The 16142-nt window shown below is 42.5% G+C and overlaps 2 protein-coding genes across 8 annotated transcripts; one reads left to right on the top strand and one right to left on the bottom strand.

The window, feature by feature from the left end:
• Positions 1 to 345: 345 nt before the first annotated feature.
• tmem54b (transmembrane protein 54b) lies at positions 346 to 5092 on the bottom strand. The gene is made up of 5 exons (XM_086015350.1): positions 4822 to 5092; positions 3999 to 4195; positions 3583 to 3642; positions 2388 to 2579; positions 346 to 1536 (listed from the first exon to the last, which is right to left on the bottom strand). The coding sequence occupies exons 1-5, from the start codon at positions 4832 to 4834 to the stop codon at positions 1036 to 1038; spliced, it is 963 nt and encodes a 320-aa protein (XP_085871476.1). The 5' UTR covers positions 4835 to 5092; the 3' UTR covers positions 346 to 1035.
• A 787-nt stretch (positions 5093 to 5879) lies between these two features.
• Positions 5880 to 14922, top strand: LOC147132194 (homeobox-containing protein 1). Of its 7 annotated transcripts, none has more exons than XM_086015345.1 (11): positions 5884 to 6398; positions 6972 to 7062; positions 7874 to 8309; positions 8575 to 8660; positions 9153 to 9263; positions 9734 to 9943; positions 10966 to 11119; positions 11793 to 11875; positions 12225 to 12320; positions 12400 to 12518; positions 12602 to 14922. In XM_086015345.1, the coding sequence occupies exons 2-11, from the start codon at positions 6981 to 6983 to the stop codon at positions 12740 to 12742; spliced, it is 1518 nt and encodes a 505-aa protein (XP_085871471.1). In that variant the 5' UTR covers positions 5884 to 6398; positions 6972 to 6980; the 3' UTR covers positions 12743 to 14922. The 7 variants fall into 7 exon arrangements, with proteins under 7 accessions (XP_085871474.1, XP_085871472.1, XP_085871473.1 ...); XM_086015344.1 differs by having other exon boundaries at positions 6942 to 7062; XM_086015343.1 differs by having other exon boundaries at positions 6924 to 7062.
• The last annotated feature ends 1220 nt before the right edge of the window (positions 14923 to 16142 follow it).

Genomic DNA, 16142 nt, shown 5'->3' with positions numbered 1-16142 from the left:
TTCTTTTAAAAGAAATTGACAGGATCGCACAAAACAAACTTCATTTAAGGATGTAAAATCTAAAAACATTTGCCCAGAGAATTTTTTTTGAGGATAAAGTTTTATGACCGGGAGATTTCAAAACTATCAATATATTTTGAGAAATAAATATTACACGTGTAATAAAAGCATATGGTTACCTACCACCTTTATAAGAAAACAGTGTTTGCTAATAATTCCAACGAGTTTAGACGGGCGTGTGCGCGTAACCAGTCCTTCCTGTCGGGTCACTGTCAGCAAATATTAGCACACATGCACCATTACAATCAATGAACCTTTTTACTAAAAGTAAACACATACAACAGCTGGTGACTCAAATGTTTATTTTCAAAAGGTAATAAATAACATTGCAGCTAAACACACAAACACAACAATGGTGAAGACACACCCTCACGAGATACATTTTTTGTCAGGCACAAAGATTGGAAGGCTTCTTTCAGCTCCAACCAGTTTCAACATTACTTCCATCCATTTATCATCATTGTTGTTTATAAATATTATATCGGTGCATATTGATGAATGTTGACCATTTGTGATGTAGCTCAGCTTCCCATAATTTCATGTTGGACTACTCAACAGCCAATTTGTTGAGTTACTTATCAGCACCTTCACAGGTTGCATGCCATTTTGCCTCATTTGCTTTAAGACTCAATTGGTCCATCAATTCCAAACAACCCAATCAATGCGTCACGAGAACTCAAACTAGCCATCCCTAATACTGGCACACTTAGTGACCACAACATTAGGGACAACTGCACAATCTAATGAGACGTGTATGAAAAATGTCAATAGAAATGTTCAGTTTTGATTGACACTGTCAGAGGTATAATCACACTGCATCTACAGGGTCAAAATATTGCAATTTCATAGATAGATTTTCAAATGTTCGTATGGGATGGCAACAGTTTGTGCAAGTATTGCCTTAAGATGTGGCCAATTCGTGCAGGTTGTGGTTGAGGTCCACTGTGGAATAAAAAGCAGTCCGCGTCCTTTCGACTAAATCCAGAAACTGGATCGTTCCAGAGCGCCTCTCTCCAATAGGTGGTGCTGTTCCGGAGTTCGCTGCTGGCTCCCTTGCGCAGTGTCAGGGCTCCGCGACCTTTCCCAGCGAGGCTGCTGGCGGAGAGGAAGAGGCCGCCTCTCTGCGGGGGGGAGGCTCCTGTAGTACGGCGAGGGAGGCTGGTGGCGCTGCTGCCTGACCGGTTGCGACACCGGTCTTCTAGGTTCACTGGAACTCCTCGGGGCTTCGGTGTAGCGCTTGGGAGGAAGCGGAGGGGGAGTGTCTTTGTGCTGCTTTGCTTTGTTAACACGAGATTCAACCAGTTCCTCCAGTGGCCTCCTCGCTTTGTTCACCGCTCGGGCCTCACTGGGCCGCTTCCTGCGCGTCCAGCAGGGCAAACCCAGGAAGGAGACACACACGGAAAGGCAGCGGGCGGAAAAGATCAGCTGGACCACACAAGTCACGATGAGAGGCACCCAAAGGATCAGAGTGGTGCTCTAATGGGGGGGGGGGAGGGGTGGTCATCGGATTGTTAGATGTAGATAGCAGCCGCACAGTGTGAGGCTCAATCTAAGGCTTGAGTGCATCCACTTTAGTGAGGCTGTTGATGCGAAGCACAACCTCCACACCTAGTTTGCGAGTCTATTTACTTCTATGAATAAAACATCAAGAGCTGAACACGTCTGAAAAGTATCCAAGTTTTAAGAACTCCTTTAAAGCTACTTTGTATTTTTGGGGGGCATTCATACTTCAGCTAGCGAGGTCGTTGGTCCGCCAGCAAACCAGTTAGCTGGCTAGTTAAAAGAGAAGTCAGGTCAAACATTCTATCTGCTCCTACTAGTCTAAGCACAGTGTTCTGTTTAATACTGCGTTTGTGGGAATATTACTTAAACATTTATACATCTAAGGGGGCCATTTTGCCACATGCCGTCGACTGCAATTGACATCACAATGCCCAAGGGCTCCGCTTGCGAACGTCACATGACCGAACCCATAAAACAGGTGAGCTTGCTACCTAGGCCTTAGGCACTGTGATGTCATTTGACAGCAAATGGCAAAATGTTCGCCGCCTGAAATGGATTAAAACGGGTGGATTTTTCTGCTTAACTCATATTCCACAAACACAGTATTGATCAGAAGGTCTTGTTTGGAATAACAGAGAATATATTGTAAAGACAATTCTTGCCTACCCTTTAGTAGGATTAGCTAGATATCTTACGAGTCATTCAGCGAGCAAAGCAGTTCGTTTTGCAAGACGGATCATTTGCATCCAAAACGGTTTGCCTTTTACACTTTTACTTAGTGCTGCTCTCTGTTTATAAGTCACAGTGTGCACAAACTCACTCACATAGATGCGTGTGGGGTCGAAAGGACACTCGTTGGTGATGCTGGAGTAGCCGATGGCATCAGGGAAGCGGCAGTGTGTCAGCAGGCTCCGCCCACCGTGGATGATGGCCCTCACCACGGACACCAGGAGGCCGATGGCCGACGCTGACGCCATGAGCGACGATACTAGGCTGACGCTGAAGAGGGACCATGTCTGTGATTACGATACACACACACACACACACACGTCTAAAACATTGCGCCACTTTGAAATGTAAAGTGCATTACAACTGAAATGTATTAACATTATATAAAAAAATGACAAAAATAAAAGGCTAGAAAAGTAGTTTGCTCCTTAGCTAGGATTAGATAGCTAGTTATTCCGCTAGAAAACCAGTTAAGAGTTACCGGTAATTGAATTCACTTTATTTCCTCTGGGATAAATGGCGTTGAAATTATAACTAAAGTCAAGCAGCGGCAACTGATTGTGGAGAGGTTCTACTGTTTATTTTTGTGTTTGTGTGCAGCGGGTTAGCATCCAATATCATTCATGCACACAGTCATTTATCAGGAAATCCAATTAGCAATGATGAAATCGGTGCTCCATGACGGCTACGTGATTAACAGAGATGGAAAGCAGCTGATAGCGAGTCCAGTTGACACTGATGCACACTAACAAAAGGCAAACAGGGAGTGTTTTTTTCAAGGTGATTTTCATTCTGTGGCATCTGCAACTTTGCCAATCTTGCCTGAGCAGCCCAACAGCTGAGAACAGTTGTAAAACAACTTGGTTTGAACATGTGTCACCAGTCTACATCAGCGGCGGGGAACATTTCTCCGAACAGGATTCACTTCATTAGGTTTTTTTTTTTTTTTTTTTTTTTTTTAAGGTTTTAAAAAAATACATTTTTATGATGAACTTTTGTGGGTTACATTTTTGGGGGCTTTTTGTAAGTTAAAAATACTCTCTAGGAGTCATTTACAGAAGCTATTTAGCTGCAGGGCTTTTGAAATCCTCAAAAAGACAATATTACAGTCAATACACTTCACAGCTCTGAGAAAAAAAACATTTGTACTCAAGGTGTCAAGAAAACTCTGGTGTTGTTAGACAAAACAGACTAGCTGGAAATCAGAGCAGCATAACATAATAAACATACTTCCCAGTCTACATATTTTCCCTTCGAGAGCTAACAAATACAGAAAGCGAGACTACTCACCAGGCCTCTGCTTTTCTTGTTTTTGGACAGGACAATAGCCAGAATGCCAACGACAATTCCCTGCAGTAACAAAAAAATAAAGTTCAAATCTTGCAACGGTATGTTTTACTCACATGAAGCAGAGCAAAGGTACGAACAGGAATGGAATTCTTCCAATAATCCATTTGCAACAAGACAAAACATTTGAGTAATCGCCAGACTTTCAAAAGCTCGTGAAAAATGCCTTTCCTCGGCAACCACAAATGGCATTTTAATAAGATGTTTATGATCACACTTTCAGTTTCTACTATAAGGAAGTTACAAAGTTTTTTTTTTTTAGATGGTACACGTCAATTGAGTTTGTTTCACTACTCGCTTATTCCCTTTTACTGTAATAGTCCTGGTGTTTCCCAGCGTGCAATATAGAAAACACTTACCACCAGCCCAGACGCGATAGCCACCACATTGGAGATGGCGTACTCCATGGCACGAGCCTGCTTGTGGAGGTTGATGTGCCGGAGCACCACGCCGTGCACCAGCGCTCCCAACAAGAAGTTGACATGGCCCACTAGCACCATGCTGAGGCCCATCTTCATCAGGGCTGCGGGCTCCTCTAGGCTGGCGCAACACACCCCTGCGGAGAAAGCCGTGTTTTTAGATCATGTTACATCAGGCGTGTCGGTGGCGGAGTCCCCCAGTTCAACATCCCGCTGTTGTATTGATCGGAGACATGCGAGCCAGGTCAAACACACACAGAAACGTCGCTCGCATTAATCATTAATAATCACAATCGCGGCTTGTACTGACAAAATGTCCCTTGAAAGATCATTTTTAAAATACTGAAATTAAAATCGAGCATAAAGCTTATAACCACCAACTGGACCAGATGGGTTCGGAGGTGCCCAACACGGGTCACAGGTCAATTTTTATCGGGTTGCCATTGTCAAGAATAACATTTTGGAATCTATGTTATTGATCAAGTAGAATTTGCTCAATCTTGGCAAAGGGATTTTTGATTATTTCCATCCATTATACCACTTAAATGGAAACAAAACCTAATGAAAAGAATACAACTTGAAGTACAAATATAATTTTACATTTTTGTCTGACATTTAAGTACTGAACTGTATTATACTTAAAGAGTGTAGTTGTCCCTACAAACATTATCCCCACTGGCAACACCATTACCACACCCTGTCACAATATTTGATAAACTTTTGATACATTTAAAACTGATCAAAACTATGTTGTGTCAATTACCTGTTCTGGCCATCTCGATTAGGTCACCATTCGTTCACGTTGACTTAAAAGGTTTAAGCGTTAAGAGGGACCGCATGTCCTCTCCCCACTTCCAACTAAACAAGTCACACACACCAGTCAGGCAGCTCAAGCACGTCGACAGACGTGATCTTCAAAATAAAATATCCTACTTTTCTGGAAGTTTGTTTAAAAATGTACTGAGTTTTCTGAAAGCGAGAACATGTTTGGTTACTGTTGCTATCTTAATACATAGTTCGGAATGGACTAACAAACGCTTTTAAAGTGGTTTATTTAGTCTATGTAAAGTCTGTAGTTTTATTTTGAAAGATACTATGGTAATTCGTCATTGTCTGTGTTTAATTAAGTCACCGGTGAGCACAGGTGCGCTTGTTGACGCCACACCTGTCTTTTAGTGGTTTCAAAAGGTGCTTCCTGTTAACTAAAAATCAACAAACTGCTGAAATACAAATTAATTATGAGAATGATTATGATAATATTATTACTATTTAAATTAAATTTCACTGTAAAAGCTCATCTTTCTGGTCAAACATCTTCCCGATGAGAGGATTTCATGAATGAAATAGTTAAGAGAATTAGATTTGGCATTAGGCCGAAACTGTTTTTATTATTTGAAATAATTAGAAAAATGTTTTTAATCATATCATTTATAGCAATTAAAAATACAGACTTTAGTTCAGTCATTTTGTTTTATTATTCAAATGTAAATATGTATTTTCAATATTGTTTTTTTTATCATAGGTGATAAATGATACCTAATATGCAAGGCACCTCACAAAACTGTGATTTAGCGCCACCGGGTGGGAAAATAATATTTGTAATGAATATGTTTGAGAAGAAAACGTATACGTTTTTCAGTAATCTGAATGAAAATTAAAAATGTTATTATTTTTTTTTAATTTTCACTGATTTCATTATTGTGGCGTTGCATAACGCAAAGGAACCTCAAAAACTGCCTCTTTAACACCATCACGCGGAGAAATTTAGGTATTACAAACGAGACAATTAATAATTATAAAGTTCTTATTAGCAGTGTCCAGTGTGATTTACGAAGGCTTGCTAGTCACATAGTACAACTATGTCTTATCGTCATAAATTCCCATTTTGACACATTAAATACGTTCCCAACGGATGCACTTTGGGTGCAAGTGAACGTAAGGAAATGTGCACTGAGTAGATTTGCTGGGCTTTTCTATTTTTTGCCTAAAAGTGTGTTTGTTTGGGATATTTTTTGCATGGGTGCTAAGTGGGTGTACAGTGCTGTGTTTACAGAACAACCGGAAGTCATAATAAAACAGACGTACTTGACGGCGGTGGTGTCGGGTGAAGGGGGGTCATAAATCGAGACTCCTTGTACTGTATTTGCATACAGTATTGCTGCATAGCCCAAAGACAACATGACCCAGCGGTGGGTGCTCCTTGCCCGGCTGTGAAAAAAAAAAATCTTAGGGGACGAGGGGCTTTGGGGAACAGAGGTATTTTTGCTGCCAGGTTCTCCCGCAAGCAGTGGTCTACGTCCAGCAACCCGGCGGCAGCTGTCCGTCCACCGCCGCCGAAAGGTAAGCGAGACGCCGTCTGCCGTGGGACCACCCCGGTGCTAGTTAGCGACGAGCTAACTGTGCTAGCTGCGCAGCTATACCGCCAATAACAGCTTCTATTCGTGCTCGTTACCTGACTAGTTACCATATTTGCAACTATGTAGCTACACTTGGATTATGCATTACGATCATTTATTTGCAGCGTCTATTGAGGAAGTTTAAATAAGTTAGCCGAGACGAGACAGTCAATTGTATGAAATTAGACAACGGCGGCAATATTGCTTCCTGTGCTTTTCAAAATATAATACGATTTTGACATCACCACCTTACATTTTGTTAAGCAATCGCTCTTATTTTGAAGCAAAACTACGTTAACTTCCGCATTTCATTTGAACAATAATGTGTATTTTAACCGATTGTTTGGGAGCAGGCTCTAGGGAACCAGACTGAGTTAGCTTAGCCGAATTAGCCTTCCGGCAAGTCATCTTGAAGCTTGTCGATCTGCCAGCATGCTAATAGCTGCTTAACCACCGCGACACACTGCAGCACGTCTGCTCCATGTAGGAGGTCCACGCTCAGCGAAAGTCTTTGCAGAGCGGAGCCATGCGACAGTGGTGTGTCCCCGCTGCGACCCGAAGCACGGAGCCACTCCCGGGGCGCCTCTCCGTGTCGCCCCCTCCATCAGGTAAGCTAGCGGTGGGCTGGGGGTTCTTGGTCAGATCAGTAAAATGCAACTTATTATAACTCTATAGATATGGAAGCATACTGTCTTCAATGCGTTGAGTTGTCTATGTAGACACTTGTTCAGGAAGTTTCAACTTTAGACTTAATTGAAGGAATAGTTGCATTACTGGACGTCTTATACAACAAGCTTGTCTCATTGTTGTAAGCCTTAAAGATGTGTGGATGCAGACTTCAATTTCATCTGAAACTATAAATAAATATTCCTTTTAACACTAAACTCCAATGCATCATACTGAGATTCAACTATTTTGGTCACCTCATTAAATCACTGAGCACTGAATAAGATCTAAGTCTACTATGACCACTGAATAAAAATGGACTAGTGGTTAGAACGTCTCCCTCAAAGTTCTTCGGGTTCTAGGTTTGAATCTGTACTATATCCTTCCTGTATGGAGTTTCTTGTTCTCCCCGCACTTGTGCAGATTTTTTTCCAGGTACTCCAGCCACTTCCCACATCCCAAAAGCATATGTTATGTTCATTGAAGACTCTAAATTGTCATTAGAGACTGTTGCAGAGACTGTTGATATTTTTAAGAGGAAGCTCAAGACACACCTTTTTAGTTTGGCTTTCAACAACTTTTAAATAATTTATCTTTTCTTTTGATTGAAGATAATTCTATGTTTTGCTTTGAATGTTTTAAAGCACTTTGAGTTGCATTTTTATGTATGAAAAGTGCTATATAAATAAAATGTGAAATGTGATTGATTAGATGTACCTAATGTTCTAATGTATTTGTTTAATTATTGTGCAGATGTCAGAATGGAGTGCTGCGCGGTTGAGCCGCGCTACACCATCGAGCAGATCGACCTCCTGCAGCGTCTGCGCCTCTCCGGCATGACCAAACCCCAGATCGTCCACGCCTTGGAGTCTCTAGAGAGGCTCGACCCGGACCACCGCCCGCCTCACTGTGACTCCCACCCGGCCCCTTCCAGTAACACCAACAACAACAACGCCACCGCCTCCGCCCCGGCGCCGTCCTCTTCATCGTCCACCTCCTCTCTCTCCCTCGCCTCGGCCACCACGCAGACCTCCGGGCTGGACGGCGCCGCGCTGTCCCCAAGCAACAGCTTCGAGGCCTCACCTCCTCCCCTGTACCCCACCACCGTGGCCGTGCAGCGCTCGTTCAGCTACGACATGGTTGGGGAGGAGGAGTGGGACCTGGAGGAGAAGGTGGAGGAATACATGAGGTGAGGAAGGTCAAGCATGAATTAGCACTGGGTGAGGATGGAGAGAAGAGGATAAAGGAACAGACAAAGACAGACTATTATAACATCAGGTAATGGCACTAGAGCTCCCCAGAGCTGCAGGCTGTTCCTCCACAAGTGTAGTCACGTTAATTCAGGTCAGGTGTACAGGGATAGCTGGCGGGAAAAAAAGACTTTTCACTGAATAAGTTAAGCAAGCCACCACCGTCCTCTACAGTGACATACATTTTCTTCTTAACTTTCGCAGGAGGGATAGCAACCTGGTAAAAGAGGAGATCAAAACCTTCCTCAACAACCGAAGGATCTCTCAGGCAATTGTGGGACAAGTTACAGGTAAGCAAAGATGACAATAAAAATAGCCAAAGTCGAAAATAAGCTGTTCCCGTTGGGAGCAATGAATGATATTTGGAATTGTTTGTTCCACAGTCCAAATTATACCTCTTTTTTTTTTTTTTTACGTGAAAGGAGATATACAGTGATATGCAGTTGAGCCATCACCAAACACAAATACCCACCTCGCCCTCTCTGCTTTGGCAACTTCACCAAAACCAATCTGCTGTTTATTAGAAGCCAATTCAATGAAATTGTTCTTACCTTTTGCCTTTGACATATTGTTTCTCTGTCAGTCCATTTTCCATATGTCCCATTTCATGCATTTTAATTTGCTGGTCCCACTATATATGAATTTGAGATTACCTGAAAGAAATGCCCCAAAAAAAAAAAAAAAAAAATCTCCAAAACATATTAACCCTAAAATGCTCATAGTTTGAAATTGTAATCATTATATTTTTGGAATGTGTGATGCTCTTTGCCTTCTTTACCCAGGCATTAGTCAGAGTTACATCTCGCAGTGGTTGCTGCAGCAGGGCCTGGAGATGAGTGACTCCAAACGCAGAGCTTTCTACCGCTGGTACCTGCTGGAGAGAAATAACCCAGGTGAGGGTTTGCTAAAGAGGGAGGAGTTCCTGGTCCAACTGGGATTTAAAGGAATTTTTGCTCAAACTCCTACTTCCTCCTGCATGCGGAAGATGACGCACATAGCTTTGATTTGGCCTGTCATGCCCAAAAATACTTGACTTGACACGCGCATTGCTTCTTCCTCCCTTCATCTTTGCTTTCAAATCTCTACCCGCTTCAACCTTGAAGCTTGCTTGTAGTTCTCATGCTGGAGCCGCTCCGGTGCTGGTTTTCCCTCCTACACGGGCCGATACTAACTGTAACAACACTGATCCTCCGCAGTGGTTCCGATCCAACACGGCCCACGGCGCTTTGCTTCTGATTACAGCTTCTATTCACTCGGCTGACACTGCAAAAAGAAAAAGCAGCAGCAAATTCTCATTGGCTGATTTGTACAATACAAATTCCATGCGCCCAAACTGACGTCTGCAATCTTACCCTGACTGAAGGGCTGAGGTGGAGCGAAAGCCAGCACAGCGTGAGCCCCAGGGCCAGGGGAGGGGACAGAGACGGGCTGGCGGCGGGGGCGAGCGGCTGCCTCCCCAACCCCAACACCAACCTCAACCCCAACTCCAACCCAGTGTGGAGCCGGCAGAGAGAGCTGCTGATGCACTTGTTGCCGTGGTACACTGCCGCCGCCGCCACCGCAGCCCAGCCAGGTAACCCTGGACCCTCTCCCTTCCCCTCTAATCACTAAACCCGGTCTTGCACTTGGACGGGATCACCACACGCTTCCCATACGTTGTTCAATTCTTTGAGAAGAACTACATGGGAGATAGTTGTGAGGCACATCACTTTATCAAATAGTTGATCAATCAATCTGATTGGGCTAGACCTTTTGCCAGCTATTTGTGGAAAGTCCCTTTCTGCTAGAAGCCCTGAAGGCCCAAGACCATGAGACACTAGAGAAATGTTTCTCTTCTTTCCACGGACAAGCGCCACAATCTTGTTCAAAGTATTAACAGCAACATGCTTCGAGATAATTGAGATGTGATTTTACAGGTGCAATTACAATTAGAATTGTGGAAGTTGTATTTATTTCAGTGGTTCAATTGAAAATGAAACCCAATACTGCAAACCTACTCATATTTGCTAAGGAACTATACTGCAGTGAGTTGTGGAGTTTCATTTCAACAAAAATATTGCTTTGCTGCCATCTTGTGGCATGTATAGGCATCTATCATATTATATATATATATATGTATATATGTGTGTGGATATATATATATATATATATATATATATGTATGTATATATATGTATATGTGTGTGTGTATATATATATGTGTGTATATATGTATGTATGTATGTGTATATATATATATATATATATATATATATGTATATATATATATATATATATTTGTATATATATTATATAAAAAATGTTGATTTTGTTTTCTATGTAATTAATTTCCTTTTTAGTTTTAAAGTATAATCGTCTTTCTTTTTTTTTTTTTTTTTTCAATTGAATATTTCACTCTGTGTGTAGTAAATCTATGTTCTACGCAAAGTTTTATGTTTTTAACTGCACTCTTGAAATAATGTTTTTGTACATTAAATCAGAATTGTCAAGGGAATCACTCAACCGGACAAACTGAGCCCAGACCCAATTTCAAAATACACCTCAGCATCTCTGCTCTGCGTTATGGCGACGACGTAATTGGCTTCTCTCCTTCAGGCGCAACTTTATCGATGCGGTCAATGGTGAAGGAGGAACCTGACTGGCGGACGGGCATCATGGCCGACAGGCCGGCGATTGTTGGGGCCCCGTTGAGGCTGCGTCGAGGAAGCCGCTTCACCTGGAGGAAGGAGTGTCAGTCCATCATGGAGAGGTGAGAGCCACTATATGGCATGGTCTTTCAGTGCCTTGTGTTTTGGGCCAGCCTGCTTTTGCTCATGCACGCTTAACCAGATATATCCTTATTTTGTTATTCCTAACAGCAATCCATCTATGTTGTGATTGCCACTATGCTTTACTACAAACAGCCCAAGAACAAATCTATTCTTGTTTGTGTGCTTTGTCCTGTTTATGCTGACTTTATTACGCAGTTTTTTTATTACCCCTGCTTCTCTGGAATAAACTTGTCTTCTTTCTCGGCCGTCCAGAAGGATGCTGATAAAATAGAATTGCCCCCGCCCCAACAGTCCCACCCACTGTGCACAATTGATTTGTCCATTAGATGTGTGCAGTAAGTACTAGGGGCACTCACGGTAATAAGACCACACGGGGCCCTCTGCAGTGCTGAGCTCAAGGAGTTGTTTTAGATCCAAGGACGGATGTGTGCATGCACTTGCCTGCGCATGCATGCGTGTGTATGCGCATGTGTGCCAGATTCGGCCAGGATGACCCAGAGAACTAGATGAGATGTTCCGGTCCGATAATTTGTCAATCTCTGAGAAGGCTTGAACAACTTGAGTTCTTGATGTGGCATAATGTTTCCCCTTCAATACCTTGGCGAAAGAAGAGCAGCACAATTTGAACTTGTATTTCCATCGCTCCTCCAGCTTCTTCGTGGAGAACCAGTACCCCGATGAGGCAAAGCGGGAGGAGATCGCCAACGCCTGCAACTCGGTCATCCAGAAACCAGGTGCCAAAAGACATTTGAACTTAGTGAATGACAAGATTTGTACCAGCGATTCTCAACACTTGGTGCTAACAGGGTACCCGCAAAACATACCATGTGTTGTTGTGACTCATCCAGCATATGACAGTAATTTTCCCCCAATCAAAACTTGAAATCTTGATTTCCAAATTTGGCGGCAGTGCACCATACATTTTTGTAACTATTCCAAAATAGTTGCATGGGATACCTTGCGGTGATCATTACATTGCAAACTGCAATTCCCCTCACCCAATTTGTCATGAATGAGTAAAATGTAGCTGATATTTCAGTCCCACCTTGAGAAGCACTGCGACTCGCTCTCTTCTGTGTTCAGGTTGCAAGCTGTCCGAGTTTGAGCGTGTGACGGCGTTAAAGGTGTACAACTGGTTCGCGAACCGCCGCAAGGAGATGAAGCGGCGAGCCAATATTGGTGAGCAGCGCGTGATCTGGGAACGAGGAAGAAGCCCCTGTAAATCTCTTCTATTTACCTTTTTGTACTGTATGTATAGAAGCTGCCATTTTGGAAAGCCACGGCATCGAGGTCCCGAGTCCCAGCTGCCACTCCAACGGCGAAGAAGGGGAGATGCAAGAGTTCTCCGATCAGGTCAATCAGCGTTTCTCAGAGCAGGTAAGTCACTGCTGAAATGGATAGTAGGCTTATTCAAGTGAAATAAAAATGTTTGACAGTTCTTCGTGCTCCCCTGATGACAGGAAGAGGCATCCACCCAGAGAATGGTGGAGCAACAAGACCCCTCCGTCAGGGCCACCTCAGAGGCCCTCCCCAGCCCCGCCATACAGGTGGCGGAACAGAAAGAAAAGGATCCAAAAAGGGAAACTGTGGATGAGGAGTGACCGAAAACTGGTGATGTCGATTGAGTTTTAATCTAAATACTTTAAAAAAAAAAAAAAAAAAAAAAAAGAGAGAGAGAAGAAGAAGAAAAGGTCTGCCTCCTTTTCGGGGAGCTGACGACACCTCTGACGGGAAAGAGGCTGCCATATTTATCGAAAGTTATCCTGCTTGTTTAACAGCAATATACAGTACATATATAAATATATACATAAACATATATCGATATGTAGTGCATTCCAAGGTGGTATTAACAAGCCTAAATTCCTTAGAATTACCTAAAGGATACCTCACCCATTTTAATCTTTTTTGTAGTTGTTTTTTTTTTTTCGCCTCATACTTTCTTTTTTAATGCTGAATGGTGATGAAGTGCCTGCAGGTCAGGTCAGAGAGACGCTTTCAACAATCTCGTCTGCATGGATGTGTGTCTGAGTGTTTTTTTTTTTTTTTTTTTTTTCTGTTTGTTTGTTTGTTTGTTTTTCCTCCGGTGCTGATGCCCGACCTCAAAGAGTCGATTGATCAAATCATTCGGCCAATGTTGGAATTTGCAAAGCCCTGAGGGACACCTGGAATCTCAGGAAATCCAACAATGGTGGATCAAGACAGTGAAGAAGTGCACCAGATGTGCGCGTGTTGCTGTGTGTGTAAGCTTCAAGAGATTTTCTTCATCATATCCGCGCTCACTCCAAACAGGATGTTCTATTTATACATTTTTTTTATTAGTAGAACAAAGCGAGGACTATCCATCATGTCTTTGTTCAACTCGATGCTGCTCTTGTTGCTTTCCCCCCCCCCCCTCATCTAACCTCATTTTCCAAGCCTGTAAAGCTTCTCTCCACCAAAACAAACGTCAATGTGATTGAAAATCACAACGCCGTGTTCTTCCCTCCTTATTGGAATAAGCTAAAAGCTTTTGCTCGCGTACTGCACTTCAAAAGTGGATTTCACTCTAATAGTAATAATAACGCGTGTGTACATAATAACCCAGAGGATAATCGCATTTGTGGGTGCTTTTCTTCAAACTAACGACATTAGCATAAATATACTGTAGAGATGTCAAACTTGAAACATGACTAGAAGATTTCAACTGTGCCGAAGTCGCTCCCGAAATGTTCATGAAATGGACAAATGTACTTGTAATATACCGTATTTCCTCAAATAGTGGCCGTCCCTCTTTGTCGTCCGCTTTAAAACGAATCCAAACGCCTCCCTCAAACAAATGTATGCCTTTTCCCACCATTGGGGGAAAAAAACGGGTTGTAACTGTAAATACCTCAGATCGTACATGGACATTAAAGAGTAAACTCTTTTGTTAACCAAAACAGCAGCATCTACCAAGGTGAACAGTCTCTCAGCTCAAGAAGGAAATATGGGGTTACTTTACCGTATTTCCTCAAAAAGTGGACGTCTATCAAATAAACACTGTGCCCAATACTCACCAGAGCGTCATCCACAAATAAATGCTTGCCTCAAATAGATGCCCTCCTTTTTCCCCATTCGGAAAAAGGAATGGGTCGTAACTGCTATTACCTCAGTTCACGGGTGCTGTTGTTCACATGCAAACATTAGTCTACTGTTGAGCCAATTTGAAGTCTGTTGCTCACCAAAAGAGCAGCACCAGCCAAGGCACGTAAGCACTCCCTCACATGAATTAGCGTGACGTCTAACCAAGTTCCCCTTGCAGTATTAAAGTCTATTAGTAGACTGACAAGAGGTCACGCCACAATGTGTGCAATCCATATGTTGCAGGAAGCTACAAGACTTAATGGCTTTTTGTCTGGCTCGATGATAATAATGATGAAAAAAAATATAAAATATTGATGATTGTATACAAATAAAGGCTTTACTCGCACCTGCAGTTGAGTAGCCACTATTTGCGGAACTACAGCCCATGTTTCTTAAATCACGTTACCTCCCGATGCCAAAGGTGGTCCAGGTGATGTTCAGTACAACACTAGCCAATATTCTTTGAGAGGAATCTGTGTGTTACAAGCCAGTGGCAGGCAGCCATTGTTGTGACTGTTCACGATACAGTGTCTTGTAGCATTCATGTCAGTCGGGGGAGTGGTCCGTCCTCCAAAGGAAAAGCCTCCAAAACTGAATATTATTATTGTTATTATTATTATGCTCCTTGCTATCTGCTTTTATCTGACAGCAAGCAACAATAAAAATATTGTTAACGATAGCCGTGCCGTGTCCTGTTTGTTGTCTGCTGACGGCTGATGAGAGAAGTCCCGCGAGGCCACGTTCCCGAAGGGGCTGCTGTGAGCCGAAAGTGGGATGATGACAGAGCAATCGGAATGTGAGGAAGTGCTGTGATGTTGATGACACTGTCTGTCTTTCTCACGACATCAATTTTCCGTTTCTTGTCTCTTTTTGGTAGACAGTGACATTTATATTACTCCGTGTAACTATTATTATTATTATATCTGCATGTATGACTAACCACAAGTCTATTAATTCTAGAATTCTAGATAATTCTTTTTCTATGTACAAAAAAAAGTCCTATTTCGCTGAAATATAGTCGGCAAAGAAAGTGCTCACTCACACAGATTTGAGAGAATTAAGCTTTACGGGTACATAGCAAATCTGACATCTTTGAGGTCAGCTCATGAAAATTGGGAGCAAAAATAAAAGTGTTGCATTTATATTGCATAATTTGACACGTTGAGCCTTGTGTTATTATTTTATTTGATTACTGGGACTGATGCGGAGCAAGCAGTACCACTAATTCGATTTATTATAGCTGGCCAGCTAGAATGTGTTATTTTTTAAGGAATACAGTTCGGCCACATACCAGTAGTATCCGGATAAATGTGTTTGTAGTCATTTGCATTTGACACACGTCACTATAAATCAAACAATATACTGTACATACTTAGCATACACACTCCACAATAGACAGCGGTCTGTTCAATTCTCAGCAGCAGATGGCAGTAGTGTAGTGCTAAAGTAACCTGGGAGTGGGGTGCTGTGATTCAGTCTAATTTTGTTTTCAACGCGAGTCCATGATTTCTTGTGACTTCCTTTATGCTCATTTCTTCAAGCATTTTGTCCGCATGCGTGTACATTGACGCTATGAGCCAATCTGTCACTGTTGATTGCATCAAACATTGCCCGCGGGTTAGTTGTTCAAACTAACTAATGCCCCTAAGTCACTACACAACCATTTCCAAAATGTGTCCCCTCTAAATCCGCGGAAAGTCATCACCAGTCAATTCACGCGTTCCAAGTTTATTTACGGTTGGGCATTGAGCTTGTCGCCGGAGTGCCACGAGGCCAAATTAACACAGTAATATTTGGCATTTCAGAAAGTCACAATACTTTTACTACTGATTGAGACACATTGATCTCATTGTAATAATAAATAAGTTTGGCCTCGAGGCTCATGTCTGAAACCACTCC

Source organism: Filicampus tigris, chromosome 18 (assembly GCF_054856515.1).
Source record: "Filicampus tigris isolate MCC_2025a chromosome 18, RoL_Ftig_1.0, whole genome shotgun sequence".
In the NCBI taxonomy this organism is placed as follows: Eukaryota; Metazoa; Chordata; class Actinopteri; order Syngnathiformes; family Syngnathidae; genus Filicampus; species Filicampus tigris.
The sequence above is the reverse complement of the archived record's forward strand: the minus strand, read 5'-3'. Positions and strand labels throughout refer to the sequence as shown.